The sequence below is a fragment of the Tamandua tetradactyla genome, chromosome 24 (assembly GCF_023851605.1).
Source record: "Tamandua tetradactyla isolate mTamTet1 chromosome 24, mTamTet1.pri, whole genome shotgun sequence".
Taxonomy (NCBI): Eukaryota; Metazoa; Chordata; class Mammalia; order Pilosa; family Myrmecophagidae; genus Tamandua; species Tamandua tetradactyla.
The window spans coordinates 9,739,248-9,753,694 of record NC_135350.1 but is presented as its reverse complement, the minus strand read 5'-3'; the positions used below and the strand labels follow the sequence as shown (position 1 = coordinate 9,753,694).

The 14,447-nt window shown below is 36.0% G+C and overlaps 1 protein-coding gene across 12 annotated transcripts in view; it reads right to left on the bottom strand.

Annotated features, from left to right (window-relative positions):
* Positions 1 to 14,447, bottom strand: part of ZGRF1 (zinc finger GRF-type containing 1) — a 250,677-nt gene that overhangs the window by 142,278 nt on the left and 93,952 nt on the right. For 10 of the 12 annotated variants that reach the window (XM_077142504.1, XM_077142510.1, XM_077142506.1 and 7 more), the window contains one exon: positions 13,989 to 14,174. The exons of the other annotated variants lie outside the window; for them this stretch is intronic. In XM_077142504.1, coding sequence (XP_076998619.1) covers positions 13,989 to 14,174 — 186 coding nt within the window. The remainder of the gene's footprint in view (positions 1 to 13,988; positions 14,175 to 14,447) is intronic. 12 annotated transcript variants of the gene reach the window in all.

Genomic DNA, 14,447 nt, shown 5'->3' with positions numbered 1-14,447 from the left:
AAAGAGAGTGGTAAGGGGTATAGAAAAAAATAGGGGAAACAAACGCTAAAATATATTGGTAGATGGAAATACTAGTAGTTAACAAGAGGGAGGGATAAGGGGTATGGTATGTACACGTTTATTTCTTTTGTCTTTTCATTTCGTTTTCTGAATTGATGCAAATGTTCTAAGAAATGATCATGGTGATGATATTGTAATTTTTTTATTATATACCAAGAACAGAATGATCATAGGGTAAGAATACATGTATGTTGCAACGTTTAAAAAAATTTAAACCTAAAAAAAAATAAGAAATAAGAAAGGAAGCACAAGAGACAGATAGGAAAAGACAGGAGAGAGAGGTGTGAAGAAGAGTATAGAAATGAAGACTATGAGAAAAGGGGGAAAAAAGCAGAATTAGATATGCATATAAACTCCAAAAGGAGAAACAGTAGAAGAAAGTACTGCCCGTACATGGATAACACTAAATATTAATGGATTAAACTCTCCAATCAAAAAACACAGACTGGAAGAATGGTTTAAAAAACAGGATCTATCTATATGATGTCTACAGGAGACACATTTTAGACCCAAGGATAAACACACATTGAATGTGAAAGCTTTGGAAAGGATATTTCATGCAAATAACAATCAGAAAAGAGGAGGAGTACCTATATTAATATCCAACAAATTAGACTTCCAATGTAAAACACTTAAAAGAGACAAAGAAAGACACTATATATTAATAAAAGGAATAATTCAACAAGAAGACATAACAATCATAAACATTTATGCACCGAGCCAGAATGTTCGAAAATACATGAGGCAAACACTGAAAACACTGAAAGGAGAAATAGACACATCTACCATAATAGTTGGAGACATCAATTCCTCACTCTCATCAATGGACAGAATGTCTAGACAGAGGATCAATAAAGAAACAGTGAATTTGAAAAATACAATAAATCAGCTGAACTTAGCAGACATTTATAGAACATTACACCCCACAACACCAGGATATACCTTTTTCTCAAGTGCTCATGGATCTTTCTCAAGGACAGACCATATGCTGGGTCACAAAGCAAGTCTCAATAAATTTAAAAAGACTGAAATCATACAAAACACTTTCTCAGATCATAAAGGAATGAAGGTGGAAATCAATAATAGGCAGAGTGCCAGAAAATTCACAAAGATATGGAGGCTCATCAGCACACTATTAAACAACCAGTGGGTCAAGGAAGAAATTATGAGAGAAATCAAAATGTCTCGAGGCAAATGAAAATGAAAATACAACATATCAAAACATATGGGATGCAGCAAAGGCAGTGCTAAGAGGGAAATTTATTGCCCTAAATGCCTATATCAAAAAAGAAGAAAGAACAAATATCAAGGAATTAACTGTTCACTTGGAAAAACTAGAGAAAGAGCAGCAAATTACCCCCAAATACATGCAAAAGGAAAGAAACATGAAGATCAGAACTGAAATAAATGAAATGGAGAACATGAAAACAATCGAGAAAATCAACAAAACCAGAAGTTGGTTTTATGAGAAAAACAATAAGATTGATAGACCCTTAGCAAGATTGACAATAAGAAAAGAGAGGATGCAAACAAATAAAATCAGAAATGGAAGAGGAGACATAATCACTGACTCCACAGAAATAAAGGAAGTAATGAGACGATACTATTAACTTTATGCTAATAAACTAGACAACATAGATGAAATGGACAACTTCCTAGACAGGCATGAACGATGAACATTAACTCAAGAAGAAATAGGTGACCTCAGCAAACCAATGACAAGTAAAGAAACTGAACCAGTCATTAAGAAGCTCCCAAAAAAGAAAAATCTAAGACCAGATGGCTTTGGTAGAATTTGGTGAATTCCACCAAACATTCAAGAAAGAATTAGTACCAATCCTGATCAACTCTTCAAAAAAATTGAAGAGGTGGGAAGGCTATCTAACTCATTCTATAAAACCATTATCACCCTCATACCAAAGTAAGACAAACATGCTACAAGGAAAGAGAATTGCAGACCAATTTCGATGAACATAGATATAAAAATATCCAAACGAATCTCTTCAATGAATATAAATGCAAAAATCCTCAACAAAATTCTTGCAAATCAAATCAGATAGTGCATTAAAAGAATTATACACCATGCCCAAGTAGGTATCATCCCAGGTATGCATGGATGATTCAACATAAGAAAATCAATTAATGTAATACAACATATCAACAAATCAAAGCAGAAAAAAGAGATGATCATCTCAATTGATGCAGAAAACGCATTTGACAAAATTCAATATCCTTTCTTGCTGAAAACACTTCAAAGGATAGGAAGAGAAGGGAACTTCCTCAAAATGATAAAGGGAATACATGAAAAACCCACAGCTAATATCATCCTCAACAGGGAAAAACTGAAAATTTTCCTCCTAAGATTAGGATCAAGACAAGGATGTCCACTGTCCATTGCATTGGAACTTCTAGCCAGAGCAATAAAACAAGAAAAATAAATACAAGGCATCAAAATTGGAAAGGAAGAAGTAAAACTCTCACTGTTTGCAGATATGATACTATATATCATAAACCCCCAAAAATCCACAGTAAAACTACTAGAGCTAATAAATGAGTACAGCAAAGTGGCAGGTTACAAGACCAACACTGAAAAATCTGCAGTGCTTCTATACACTAGTAATATGCAATTTGAGGGGGAAATCAAGAAAAAAATTCCATTTAAAATAGCAACCAAAAGAATATAATATTTAGGAATAAATTTAACAAAAGACACAAAAGACCTATACAAAGAAAACTATAAGAAATTGCTAAAGGAAATCACAAAAGACTTAAATAAATGGATGGACATACTGTGTTCCTGGATTAGAAGACTAAATACAGTTAAGATGTCAAGTCTGCCTAAATTGATTTACAGATTCAATGCAATACCAATTAAAATTCCCAAAACTTAGTTTTCAGGAATAGAAAAACCAATAACCAAATTTATCTGGAAGGGCAGGGTGCCCCGAATAGTTAAAAATACACTGAGAAAAAAATGAATTAAGAGGCCTCAAACTACCTGAATTTGAACTGTATTATAAAGCTACAAGAGGTCAAAACAGGATGCTATAAACATAAAGATAGATATACTGACCAATGGAATCAAATAGGGTATTCAGATATAGATCCTCTCATCTATGGACATTTGATCTTTGATAAGGCATTCAAGCCAACCAGGGACAGAACAGTCTCTTCAATAAATGGTGCCTAGACAACTGGATTTCCACATGCAAAACAACAAAAGAGGATCCATATCTCACACACTATACAAAAATTAATTTGAAATGGATCAAAGACCTAAACATTAGATCTAAAACCATGAAAACTTTTAGAAAAAAATGTAGGGAAATATTGTATAAAACTTATAATAGGAGGCAGTTTCCCAGATCTTACACCCCAAGCATGAGGACTGAAGAAAGAAAGAAAGAAATGGGAACTCCTCAAAATTAAACACTTTAGTGCATCAAAGAACTTTGTCAAGAAAGTAAAAAGACAGCCTACACTATGGGAGACAATATTTGGAAACAATATATCAGATAAGGAACAAGTATCCAGAATATGTAAAGAGACTGTTCACCTCAACAACAAAAAGTCAAACAACCCAACTATAAAATGGACAAAAGACTTGAACAGACATGTCTCAGAAGAGGAAATACAAATGGCTAAAAGGCACATGAAAAGATGCTCAACTCCCTGGCTATCAGGGAAATGCAAATCAAAACCACAATGAGATATCATCTCACACCCACCAGAATGGCCATTATCAATAAAACAGAAAACAACAAGTGCTGGAGAGGATGTGGAGAAAGAGGCACATTCATCCACTGTTGGTGGGAATGTAAAATGATACAACTGCTGTGGAAAGCAGTTTGGCAGTTCCTTAGGAAGCTAAGTATAGAATTGCCATATGATCTGGCAATACCATTGCTAGATATCTATGCAGAGGACATGATGGCAAGGACACAAACAGACAACTGCACACCAACGTTTATAGCAGCATTATTTAAAATTGACAAGAGATGGAAACTGAACAAATGTCCATCAACAGACGAGTGGCTAAACAAGCTGTGGTATATACATACGATGGAATATTATGCAGCTGTAAGACAGAATAAAGTCAGGAAGCATATAACAACTGGATGGACCTTGAGGACCTTATGCTGAGTGAGATTAGCCAGAAACTAAAGGACAAATACTGTATGGTCTCACTGATATGAACTAACATTAATGAATGAACTTGGGCAGTTTCAGTTAAGAACTGAGGACATAAGCAAACTCACTGCCCTCCCCCTCTCTACATGGGACATGACTCCCAAGGGTGTAAGCCTTCCTGCCAACATCAGACAGAAATCTTAGAATGACCTGGAACTTAGTATGAAGGGACTGAGAAAACATTCTTGACCAAAAGGGGGAAGAGAGAAATGAGAATAAATAAAGTGTCAATGTCTTAGAGATTTCAAACTGAGTCAAGAAGTTATCCTGGAGGTTATTCTTATGCATTATATAAATAGCATCTTTTTAGTTAAGGTACACTGGAGAGGCTGGAGGTAAGTACCTGCAAATATAGAGCTGTGCTCCAGTAGCCATGTTTCTTGAAGATGATTGCATAATGATAAATCTTTCGCAACGTGACTGTGTGATTGCGAAAACCTTGTTTCTGATGCTCCTTTTATCTATGGCATGGAAAGATGAGTAAAACTTAAATTAAAAATAAATAAATAAATAATAGAGGGAATAAATGTAAAAATAAATATAGTAGAACGAAATTCTATTGATCAATGAAAGGGGGTTATAAGGGGTATAGAAAAAAACAGGGGAAACAAAGGCTAAAATATATTGGAATATATTGGGTAGATGGAAATACTAGTTGTCAGTGAGAGGGAAGGGTAAGGGGTATGGTATGTATGAGTTTTTTCTTTTTTGTTTTTATTTCTTTTTCTGAATTGATGCAAATGTTCTACAAAATGATCATGATCATGGTGAATATACAACTAAATGATTATATTGTGAACTATTGATTATATAGCAAGAATGGAATGATCACATGGTAAGAATGTTTGTGTTTGTATGTTATGTTTAAAAAAATTAAAATAAAAAACTATTATAAAGTCGGATAAAGTTTTGATAATCTGTTATACACAAAGAAATCATACAACTCAACAACAAAAGAACAAACAACCCAATTATAAAATGGGCTAAAAATATGTATAGGCATTATTCTGGAGAAAAATACAGATGGCTGAAAAGCACATGAAGATATGTTCATTTTCACTGGCTAAAAGGGAAATACAGATTACGACTACAATGAAATATGACTTCACACCTATAAGGACAGCTGCTATTAAACAAACAGGAAACTATAAATGTTGGAGAGGATGTGGAGAAATTGGGACACTTATGCACTGCTGATGTGAATGTATAATGGTGCAGCCACTATGGAAGGCAGTTTGGTGGTTCCTGAGGAAACTAAATTTCGAGTTTCCCTATGACCCGGCGATAGCACTACTTGGTATATAACCTAGAGCTGAAAGCAATGACACAGAATTCACAATTGCCCAAAGATGGAAACAAACCAAATGCCCATCAACAGATGAGTGGATTAACAAGATGTGGTATATACATAACAAGATGTGGTATATACATATGACGGAATATTATGCAGCAGTAAGGAGAAATGACATCCTGAAGCACATGACAAGATGCATGGGACTTGAGGACATAATGCTGAGTGAAATAAGCCAGACATAAAAGGATAGATACTGTCTGATTCCACTTTTATGACCATGGTAAAGGTAAAATCAGAGGCTTACAATACTGAATATAGGGGACTTAGAGATACATAGAAGCTAGAGATGAGTGAAAGGTTAGCTAATGAGGTTGAACTCAAACGTAAGCGAATAGATAGAAGTGAAGGCAGGTCTCTGATGGGTCTATAAGTATTACCATATTGAAGATGAACAAGATTGAAAGGGGTACAGTCCTATGCATTGTATTGATTAACACTAGAAATATAAATAACTTCTTGCAAGAACTACTTCAAAGGTATGATTCGTGTACAAAGAATGTTTAAGTCCAGGATACAGAGGGAAAACTACTATTGCATGCTATGGGCTATGTTTAAAAAGAAAACATCAGTACTACCACAGCAACAGCAGAGGTAAATAATGGGGGGAGGGACAAGGGTTAAAGGAGGTTTAGATTTTCTACTTGGTGAGGGTGTGTTTATTGGTTATCTCTTTCTTGGGAACAACTAAATTATCTAAAATTGAGAGTGTTGATGGACTGTGGACTTTGGGCACTATACATGATGCCTGCTGAATGCAGGTGGCTAAAGGATGCACTGAATGAGAAATAAATTGGCAAATAATGGTGTACACATATGATTGAATGTTGTGCTGCTACCAAAAAAGGAACAATGACATGAGATATTCAAAGATGTGAATGAATGTGTGGAACATGTGGGTGAGGCAAAATAAGTCAGAAATGAAAGAACAATTACAGTATAGTCTCCTTTAGAAAACACTTATAAGAAAACAGGGACCTAGATTGTAAGCTTTCATAGCAGACACATTTAGTGCAGACTGGTAATTATTATTTCTGGATTTTGAGAAGCTGTTTTATATATATATATATAAACCAGCTTTATATAAATATAAAAATATATATATATAAAACCTTAATCTAGAGATAAGAACGAAGCCAATCAGGTCAGGGTTAAAGTAATTCAGAGCAGAAGAGTAACAAAGGCATTGTCTATATTTTAGAACCACACATACTATTTGAGACCAAAGGGAGAAAGCTTTATTTCGTCTGTAACTTAAATTTTCTGTAGCACATAATCTAACTCAATCTATTTGTATAGCTCATTTGAACAATTGAAACACAGGCGTCCGGAATAAGAAAGAGGTCCTTTAATCCTGTATAGCTTAATGTAATGTCTGGATACATCCTAGAGTATATTAAGCAGATCATCAAAAAGTACTGGCAAAGTTCCTTGAGGGAGGAGAGAAAAAATACAGAACTATTTTTAATTTTACCAACAGGGAATTTCCTGATAATGTGCCAAACTTTAGGGACACACAAATCAATAGGCCAAGCCCTTCATCTTGACGCTTACTCTTTGTGAAGCTTATGTAGGTAGCAGTGAAGCTTAGCCTACCTATAGGTATGACTAAGAGTTACTTCTGGAGGACCTCTGTTGTTGCTCACATGTGGCCTCACTCTCTCTAAGCCCAACTCTGCAAGTGAAATCATTGCCCTCTCCCTCTACGTGGAACATGACATCCAAGGGTGAAAGTCTCCCTGGCAGTGTGGAAAGAGGACTCCCAGGGATAAGTCCAGCCCTGGCATTGTAGTATCAACAATTCATCCTGACCAAAACAGGGAAAAGAAGTGTAACTAATAAAGTATCAGTGGCTGAGAAATTTCAAATAGAGTTGAGAGGCTACTCTGAAGGTCGCTCTTAAGCAAGCTTCAGTTAGACCTTGCTATCTATCATAACCTGCCAACCCCCAAACAGGACCATTCCAGCCAATCCTAAAGGACACCTACGGCAATATAAAATTCTACAAAGGTTCTACGTAGTAGGCTAACTTTCCAGAAACCTACAACCTCCAGATGGTCCCTGGACCAGATAAGTCCTGAAACCTAGAGGGCCCAGCCTCTCCAGAACATCATCTAGTTCCATCTCCCTACCCCATATTTATTGACAGACCCTTCAAACATGAAGAAGTTAGAATGGCCATAGCCCAAACAACCCTAAACAGAGGGACAGAAAGATGAAAAGTGATGGTGGAGTTATACAGAAAAGATAGGACTTAACAAATGAATATGATTGCTGAATCATTACACTGAGATTTCTTTTAGTCTCCAGTATTTAGAGCAGCTAGAAGTAAAAACCTAAAATTGTGGAATTGCAATCCATGCCAAACTCTGAAATGTGTTCTACAATTAATCATGGTGCTGTGCTTTGAAACTTATTGCTTTTTTGTATACATATTATTTACAAAAAAGAAAAAAAAAGTCTGTTCTGATAATAAAAAATATTTATGCCTTCTAGCCTCCTATATTTAGGAGCAGCTAGAAGAAACCTGAGAGGGTCATATGGTAGCCCATGAAAAACTCCAGGATCAGTCCTATAACTACTTGTTGCAGAGTACTTTGAACTATTGCTTTTTCCTTTCTTTGCTTTGTATATGTATTAGATTATACAATATAAAAAAGTTTTAAAAAAATGAACAGAAACAAATGCTAATTAAAATGTGGAAAAATAGATGCGCCTATTCACTGTTGGTAGGGAAATGAGAAGTGCAGCACTTTGGAGGGCAGGGTGGTGGTTCCACAGGAGGCTAGATCTGGGGTAGCTATATGATCCTGAAACCCATTGCTCAGTCTATACCTGCAGGAACTGAGTGTGGGGACACGAATGGATATGTGCACACTGGGTGGTTCTGGAAGCAGTGTTCAGATCCACAATGGATGGAGGTGGCCTCATGGTACAATGACTGCGGAACGGAAGAGGGAACTATAGCATATTCATAGAATGGACTACTGAGCAGCCATAGGAAGGAATGAAGTGAGGAATGCAACTAGGTGTGTGAACTTTAAGGACTGTATTTTGAATGAAAGTCAGGAACAAAAAGACAAATATTATCATGCCTCAATCATATGAACTAACCATAATATAAAAACACAGTGAACTGAAATGAAGAACATGGGTTATCAGTTGGGGCCTATTGTAAAGGATCCTAGATTGTAAGCACTTACAGTAATCACATATATTCATGAGTTATAGCTGTTATTTCTAAATTCTGAGATACTGAGCTGTTTGCTTATAATCTGGCTATTCCCAGAAACTTCAGGTATTTAAGTGACACCTGAGACTCAGAGTTAGAGCTCTAAAAGCATGAAAGTCAGCAGTACCCCATATACGAACTATTTAAAAAACTGAAAAAAGTGTTCAGCCTTTGAGTAGAGACATGAAGGAAGGTGATCTGGACTGGACTGGGGTAGATCAGAATACAGGGTTAAGGATCATATCATCCACATTTTAAAACCTCAACTTTCTGTGTCAGACCAAAGGGAGCGATGTTTATTTGGTACAAAATTTATCATTTGGGTAGTGGATTTCCTAATTTAACTTCTATAGTCAATTTAACTGTACACCATAACTACATGGAACCTTGAATAGGGCATGAGATTTTCTTGGCTTTTCCAGGTTAGTGTGATGCCCCGATATATCCCAGCGTGATCTGGACAGTGAATAAAGAAGTATTTGCAAAGTCCCCTTGGGGGACAGGGGAGAAAGGAGGAAATATTCAAATTCCTCATTTGGAGAATTTCTGATATTCCTGCAAGCAGCTGGGACAATCAAATCAATATGCCAAAGATAAGCTAAGCCTACTTAAAAATTATTCCTAAGAGTCACCCACAGAGAACTTCTTTTGATGCACAGATGTAGCCTCTCTAGCTAAGCCAACTCAACAGGTGAATTCACTGCTCTGCCCACTACATGGGACATGACTGACTCCAAGGTGTGTAAATATCCCTGGCAATGTGGGACAGAAATCCCAGGATGAGCCAGGACCCAGAATCAAGGGATTGAGAAGGGCTACTTGACCAACAGAGGGAAGAGAGAAATGAGATAAAATAAAGTTTCACTGAGTGAGAGATTTCATACACAGTCAAGACGGAATCCTGGTGGTTATTCTTATGCATTATAGAGATATCCTGTTTTAGTTTATTGTGTACTGGAGTGGTTGGTGGGAAGCACTGAAACTGCTGCACTGTGTTCTGGTAGCCTTGATTCTTGAAGACGATTGTATAAAGAAATAACATTTACAATGTGACTGTGTGATTGTGAAAATCTTAGGTCTGTTTCTCCTTTCATCCAGGGTATGGACATATGAGTAAAAAAAAATGGATAAAAAGTAAATATACAATGGGGGGACAAGGGTAAAATAAATTGTGTAGATAGCAATACTAGTGGGTCAACGAGACGGAGGAGTAAGGAGTATGGTATGTATGATATTTTTCTTTTTTCTTTTTATTTCTTTTTCTGGAATGATGCAAATGTTCTAAAAAATGATGATGGTGATGAATATACAACAATGCAATGATATTGTGAGTCACTGATTGCACACCATGTATGGCCCATATGTGTGTGAGATCTAATAATAAAAATATTTTTTTAAATGCACTTACAATAGCACCTAAAAGAGTCAAATATCTGGGAATAAATCTAGTCAAGGAAGTAAAGAACTTGTACACAAATTGCTATGGAAAGCAGTTTGGCTATTACTCAGGAAGCTAAGTATAGAATTGCCATATGATCCAGCAATCCCATTGTTAGGTATCTAATCAGAGGACATGAGGGTATGGACACAAACGGACATTTGCTCACCAATGTTTATAGCCACATTATTTGCAATTGCCAAGAGGTGGAAAGAGCTCAAACATCCATCAATGGACGAGTGGCTAAATAAGCTGTGGTATATATATATGATGGAATATTATGCATCTGTAAGACAGAATAAAGTTATGAAGCATTAGCCAGAAACAAAAGGACAAATACTGTATGGTCTCACTGATATAAACTAATATTAATGAACAAACATGGAGAATTTCAGTTAAGAACACAGGTTATCAGGAGATAGAAACAGGGGCAGAGATTGGGTAATTGGTGCTGAAGGGATATAGATTGTGCAACAGAATTGATTGTAAAAATTCAGAAACGGATAGCACAATACTACCTAACTGTAGCACAATAATGTAAGTACACTGATTGAAGCTAAATGTGAGAATGATAGAGGGAGAAGGACTGGGGGCACATATGAAACCAGAAGAAAAGACAGATGATAAAGACTGAGCTTATTTAATTTAGGAATGCCTAGAATGTGCAATGATGGTGATTAAATGTACAAATTAAAAAACGTTTTTACGTGAGGAAAAACAAAGGAAGGTCTACTGTAGGGTGTAGAAAACAGATGGTCATCCATATTTTAAAACTTCAACTTCTGTGTGAGAGTAAAGGGAGAAATGTTTATTTGGTGCAAAATTTATATTTTAACCAGTACATTTCCTAATTTAACTTGTATGGTCACTTTAATTGAACATTATAAGTACATGGAACCTTGAATAGGGCATGAGATTTTGTTGGTTTCTCCAGGTTAGTGTGATGCCCTGATAAATCTAAGAGTGATTTGAACAGTGAATAAAGAAATATTTGCAAAGTCCCCATGGGGGAATGAGGAGAAAGGGAGAAATATTCAACTTCCCCATTTGGAGCATTCCTGATATTTTCACACACAGTGGGGACAACGAAATCAACAGGCCGAGCCCTAGATCTTGGGGGTTGCCTCTAGGAAACATATCCCTGCAAAGGATAGGATAAGTCTACTTAAAATTAGGCATTAGAGTCACCCCCAGAGAACCTCTTTTGTTGTTCAGATGTGGCTCTCTCTCTAAGCCAACACAACAAGGGTACTTACTGCCTCCCTCCTTCTATGTGGCACATGACTCCCAGGGGTGTGAATTTCCATGGCAACATGGGACAGAAACCCAGGATGAGCAAGAACCTGGCATCAAGGGATTGAGAAAGTCTTCTTGACGAAAAGGGGTGTGCTGGTTTGAAAGGACGTATGTACCCTAGAAAAGCCATGTTTTAATTCTAATCCCATTTTATAAATCCAGTCATTTCTTCTAATCCCTATTAAGTACTGTATACTTGAATCTGCAATTAAATCATCTCCCTGGAGATGTGACTCAATCAAGAGCAGTTGTTAAGCTGGATTAGGTGGAGATGTGCCTCCACCCATTCGGGTGGGTCCTGATTAGTTTACTGGAATTCTATAAAAGAGGAAACATTTCAGAGAAAAGGGGAGATTCAGAGAGAGCAGAGCAGAATGACATAGCCACGAGAAGCAGAGTCTACAAGCCAGCAACCTTTGGAGATGAAGAAGGAAAATGCCTCCCAGGGAGCTTCATGAAACAGAAAGCCAGGAGAGAAGCTAGCAGATAATACCGTGTTCGCCATGTGCACTTCTAAATCAGAGAGAAACCCCGACCATGTTCACCATGTGCCTTTTTAGATGAGAGAGAGAAACTCTATGTTCACCATGTCCCCTTCCACTTGAGAGAGAAATCCTAAACTTCATCAGCCTTCTTGAACCAAGATATCTTTTCCTGGATGCCTTAGATTGGACATTTCTATAGACTTGTTTTAATTGGGATATTTTCTCGGCCTTAGAATTGTAAACTAGCAACTTATTAAATTCCCCTTTTTAAAAGCCATTCTGTTTCTGGTATATTGCATTCAGGCAGCTAGCAAACTAGAATAAGGGGGAAAAGAGAAATGAGACAAAATAGTGTCAATGGCTGAGAGATTTCAAACAGAGTCAAGAGGTTATCCTGAAAATTATTCTTATGCGTTATATACTATCCCCTCTTTAGTTTATGGTGTATTGGAGTGGCTAGAGGGAAGTAGAAACTGTAGAACTGAAACTGTAGAACTGTGTTCCAATAGCCATGTTTCCTGAAGATGATCGTATAATGATATTGCTTTTACAATGTGATTGTGTGATTGTAAAAACCTTGTGACTGATGCTCCTTTTATCTATGGAATGGACAGATGAGTAACAAATATGGATAAAAAATAAACAAATAATAGGGGGAACAAAGGTTAAAATAAATTGAGTAGATTGAAATACTATGGTCAATCAGAGAGAGAGGGGTAAGCTATATGGTATGTCTGAGAGTTTTTTCTTTTTCCTTTTTTTTTCTTTTGCTGGAGAGATGCAAATGTTCAAAAAAGATCATGGTGATGAATATATAACTATGTGATGATATTGTGAACCAGTGATTGTAAACCATGTATATAATGTTTGTATGTTTGTTAAAGATTGACAGTAAAAATATTAAAAATAAAAAAACCTTGTACACAGAAAACTACAAAACATTGCTAAAGGAAATAAGAAACCTAAGTAAATGGAAGGACAGCCCATGCTCTTCTGGATTGAAAAACTAAATATTGTTAAGATGTCAATTCAGGCCAAAGTGATTATAATACCCAATGCATATCAAATCAAAATTCCAACAACCTTCTTCACAGAAATGGAAAGCCAATCACATTATATGGAAAATTAAGGGGCCCAGAATAGCAAAAGCCCTCGAAAACCACAAAGTTGGAGGGCTCACTCTTCCTGAAGTTAAAACTCATTACAAAGCCATAGTAGTCAAAATGGCATGGTGCAGGCAAAAAGACACGGTGCTAGAATCAAAACGAAAATTCAGAGATAAACCCTCACCTCTAAGGTCAATTGATTTTTCACAAGATTGTGAAGTTCACCCAAGTAGGAAGAATAGTATACTCAACAAATGTGCTGGGAAAACTGACTCTCCATATGCAATAGAATAAAAAGGGACCCGCACCTAACAACATATAGAGAAAACAATTCAAAATGGATCAAAAACCTAAATATAAGAACCAGTACTATAAAACTTTCAGAAAAAAAACATAGGGAGAGACCTTCAGAACTCTGTGTTAGGCAATAGTTTCTTAGACTATACCCAAGGCACAAGCAACAAAGAAAAAAGAGATAAATGAGGACTCAGGAATTATTAGAAGAGAAAAGTCTATTAGCTAAAAAACAGATGAGTATTTTCTATACATAACTTGCCTATCTGCACATGTCATGAATTCCTAGTATTTTCTGAAAAGAAAAGTTATCCTTTTATAATTCCTGATCCTAAAAGAGTTAAACTTTCAAACAAAATATTTTTGTCTTATTACATTTTATCTCATTTCATTTGAGACTCTGTTTCTTGTTAATTTACTGAACTCCTTTTTAACTTATAACCATACAATGATTTAACTAACTATATTCTCATTATAAAATTTGGTATTGATATAAAGAAATAATTTGGCATGATGCAACAATAAGAATGTTTACCTGCAAGAAGTCAATCTGTCTACAATTGCCAGGCAAATCAGATGTCAAAAAACAAATGTCTGTCATGTAGTTCTCATATTCAATGCTTTCTGGAAAGGGACTACACCGTGGTTGTGAGCTGTGTCCTCTGATCATCACACCACTAGTAGCTGATCCTTTTACTTGATGCCCTTGAAATTCAACGGGCTACAGGCAAAGTATCAAAAATGAGAACTGTATAAGTATATAAGTATATATGGATATGTATATTCACAATGTGTATATAGGAAATAATACATAATTCAGCTATCTATTAAATACTACCTAATATAAATAATAACCAAGGTGCTAATGCTGAAAACCAAGAAATGCTCCTATTATCCTAAAACCTATGTTAAGGGTAACTAATTTCAAGTACACTGATTTAATAGCATCAAAGTTCAACATTAATAAGTATCCATTTCTGTTTTATGATGAGCA